The sequence below is a fragment of the Leucopleurus acutus genome (assembly GCF_964270905.1).
Source record: "Leucopleurus acutus genome assembly, chromosome: 3".
Lineage (NCBI taxonomy): Eukaryota > Metazoa > Chordata > Mammalia > Artiodactyla > Delphinidae > Leucopleurus > Leucopleurus acutus.
In genome coordinates, this window is record NC_139145.1 from 17,932,967 (window position 1) to 17,935,990 (window position 3,024).

The 3,024-nt window shown below is 38.4% G+C and overlaps 1 protein-coding gene across 1 annotated transcript; it reads right to left on the minus strand.

Moving 5' to 3' along the window:
* Positions 1–628: 628 nt before the first annotated feature.
* Positions 629–2,320, minus strand: LOC309960302 (hsc70-interacting protein-like; the record flags this gene model as incomplete). The annotated part of the gene is made up of 1 exon (XM_082836979.1): positions 629–2,320. The coding sequence occupies one exon, from the start codon at positions 2,318–2,320 to the stop codon at positions 1,322–1,324; it is 999 nt and encodes a 332-aa protein (XP_082693105.1). The 3' UTR covers positions 629–1,321.
* Between the last annotated feature and the right edge of the window lie 704 nt (positions 2,321–3,024).

A 3,024-nucleotide genomic window follows, 5' to 3' on the forward strand; every position in this document is an offset into this window, starting at 1 on the left:
AATGCTGTCTACCACATAAACAAGTTGTGGCACATCCAACCAACAGGAATCCTGCTCAGCAATGAAAGGGAAGAAACTGTTGATACACACAACAACATAGATATACTTTAAAATAATTTTGATGAGTGAAAGTAGCTAGATGGATATTTTGATTGCGGTGATGGATTCATGAGTGTTTACATGTTTACATGTGTCATGAGTGTCTACTGTATGTCAGTTATACACATGTTTAAAAAAGAAGTTTATAAAATGTGATATTCAATAGTTATTAGAAAACATTTAAGTATGTTTTTCAACTTTTCAACTAATTTTTATGAAATTGAAATACAGATTAGTTATTTATGATGACACAATATTCAAACTGAGGTGTGCTATAAGCACAAATGCATATCTGATTTTAAAGACCATATGAAAAAGGAATGTAAAATATATCATTGGTAACTTTTACATTGATTACATGTTGGAATGATAATACTTTGGATATGTTTGGTTAAATAAACATAGTTGTTAGTTGTGTTACTAATCTTTTTTTTTTTTTTTTTTTTTTTTACAAAAAGAAAAGTATTCCCTTATTTCCCCTGTGTGGAAATGTGAAACATTTATTTTAGATATCAGACAAGAACAGAGAGAAGTAATCCAATTTTACTGCAGCAGTATAAAAATCATCCTTTCACCACAGTGTAAGATTTAAGTTAATCTGCACAAGGGTACACATTATATAAAATGTAGTAAGATTACTGCTGCCCTGCCAAGTACTTCCAGTCCCTACCCAGGTCCTACTGCAAGACTGGTGGTCCCAATAGTTTCATGGAAGCAAATCATTAAAAATAATAATAATAAAGCAATTAAAAAGACAAATCAAAATGCCTCAGTGACCATATATCCAACTCAAACTTTATCTATTTAAATGTTACATTTGCTTCCCACTAATAAATCTTTATTTCACTCAAACTTGAACAATAAATCTTCCATACTGAAGTATCTTCCTTGCCTAACTAATTCAAAGGAAAAAACCAAAATGATTAGTAAAGAAAAATGTAGGGATTAACACACCCTCTTGTTTTAAATATTTTTAAGGTTTAAAAATTGTTTAAAGTTTTAAATTTCTAGTAAGAAAACATTATCTGAATGAATACCCTAATGGCAAACCACTGTAAAATGTTTCAGCTGCATTTGGAGCAGAGGGGTAGGGATTATCTTCAAAGCACCCCAGCTTTCTTCATGAGAAGATCAGAGGTACACTGGTTTGTATTATTGCGACATCCATTAGGTGATCTAAGTTGCTTTTTCTTCAGCAGGGGCTTTATTTGTCAGAAGGGCATTATGCTTGACCTCCAAATTTGGCCGACAATTTACTGATGAGATTCATAACCTTTGGGTTGCTCTGATATTTTGACATATTTGCCGGGTTCTGAGCCACATCCTGGAAGGCCACCATAACTTCTGGATCCTGCATGGCTGCAAGAACCTCTGGATCACTAAGAATTTCATTGAGCCCAGGCATTCCTGCCATTCCAGGCATGCCCCCTCCCATTCCAGGCATTCCTCCAGGAAAATTACCAGGCATTCCGCCAGGAAAGCCACCTGGAAAAGAGCCATACTGAGCTCCTGATTGTCGTCTGGCTTCTTCCTCCCTCTGGGCTCTCTCATGTTCTTCCCGAGCCTTCTTGACCCTTTCTATTCTTTCTTTGATCTCTCGCTCTTCACGTTTTCGCTCATACTTTCTCCGATGTTCAGCAATTTTCTGGGCCCTTGGTTGAACTTCTTTCAGCATTGCACTAGCATCTTCATCATAATCCAGCTTACAGGCAAGGGCAAGATCATGGGCAGCTTCTTCCCAATGGCCCAAAAGTCTGTGTGCTTTCCCTCGCCACTTGTATGGCTGAGCAGAATCAGGATTTATTTCAATAGCTCTGTCACAGTCTCGGATGGCAGCATTTGGCTTCTGTAATTTGATGAAGACACTCGCTCTCTTGGCATAAAGAATGGCCAAACGAGGATTTAGCTTGATGGCATCTGTGAACAAGTCAATGGCTTTCTGTAGTTCACCATCATTTAGGGCATCAATGGCAGCCACTTTTTTATCATTTGCCTGATCCATCATCTCCTCAGTTATCTCTACATTTTCATCTCCCATTTCTTGAGGGGCATCAGTGTCTGGTTCAATCACACCTTCATTGTCAATTTCTAGATCACTCTCCTCACTTGATGGTTCGTCTGTCTTTATGTTTTCCTCCGCCTTCCTACTATCTGTTTTTTCTTCCTTGGTATTTTCTTCCAATTTAGTTTTATGAGTAGCAGGTGGTATTTTACCCCCCATGTTTGCGGGGGTCCATGGTCCGGAGGCGGCGGGAGGCAGCAGTAGGCGGCGGGCACGGCACAGGCTGCGGCCCGATCCCAAGCCCGGGCTAGCTCAGCGTGACCGCGTAAAGGCTGTGTTACTAATCTTAATTTCACCTTTTTTAATGTGGCTACAAGAAAATTTCAAATTACCCATAGGGCTCCATGATATTTCTACTGGACAGTGCTGCTCTAGATCAAACTGCTTGGTTAGGGAAGTACGGGGGATAGACAAACAAGTTCACTGACATCAGAAGGAGACCAAATTCAGAACATGGGACACTCTACAGGACAAATGCCCCCTTTTCTCTAAGAAATCAATGGAATGAAGACCAAAAAACCCCTAAAAATACCCAAAAGGTGGGGGGGGAGGACTATTTATAGAATAAAAGAGACTTAAGAGTTATAAAAATCAAGTGCAATGTGTGAAACTTCCTAGGATCCTGATTTGAACAAACCAACTATAAAAAATATTTCTGAATTAATTGGGGCATCTGATTATAGACTGGCTATTAGATAATAATCAGAAATTATTATTAATTTCATTAGGTGTGTCAATGGCATGATGCTAATAAATAAAATCCCTATCAGTTCCTTGATGCATATCATAGTTATGACAGGGGAAATGATAGGGTGTCTTGGATTTGCTTTAAACACCTAACAGAACAGAGTACAAGTAAAGGA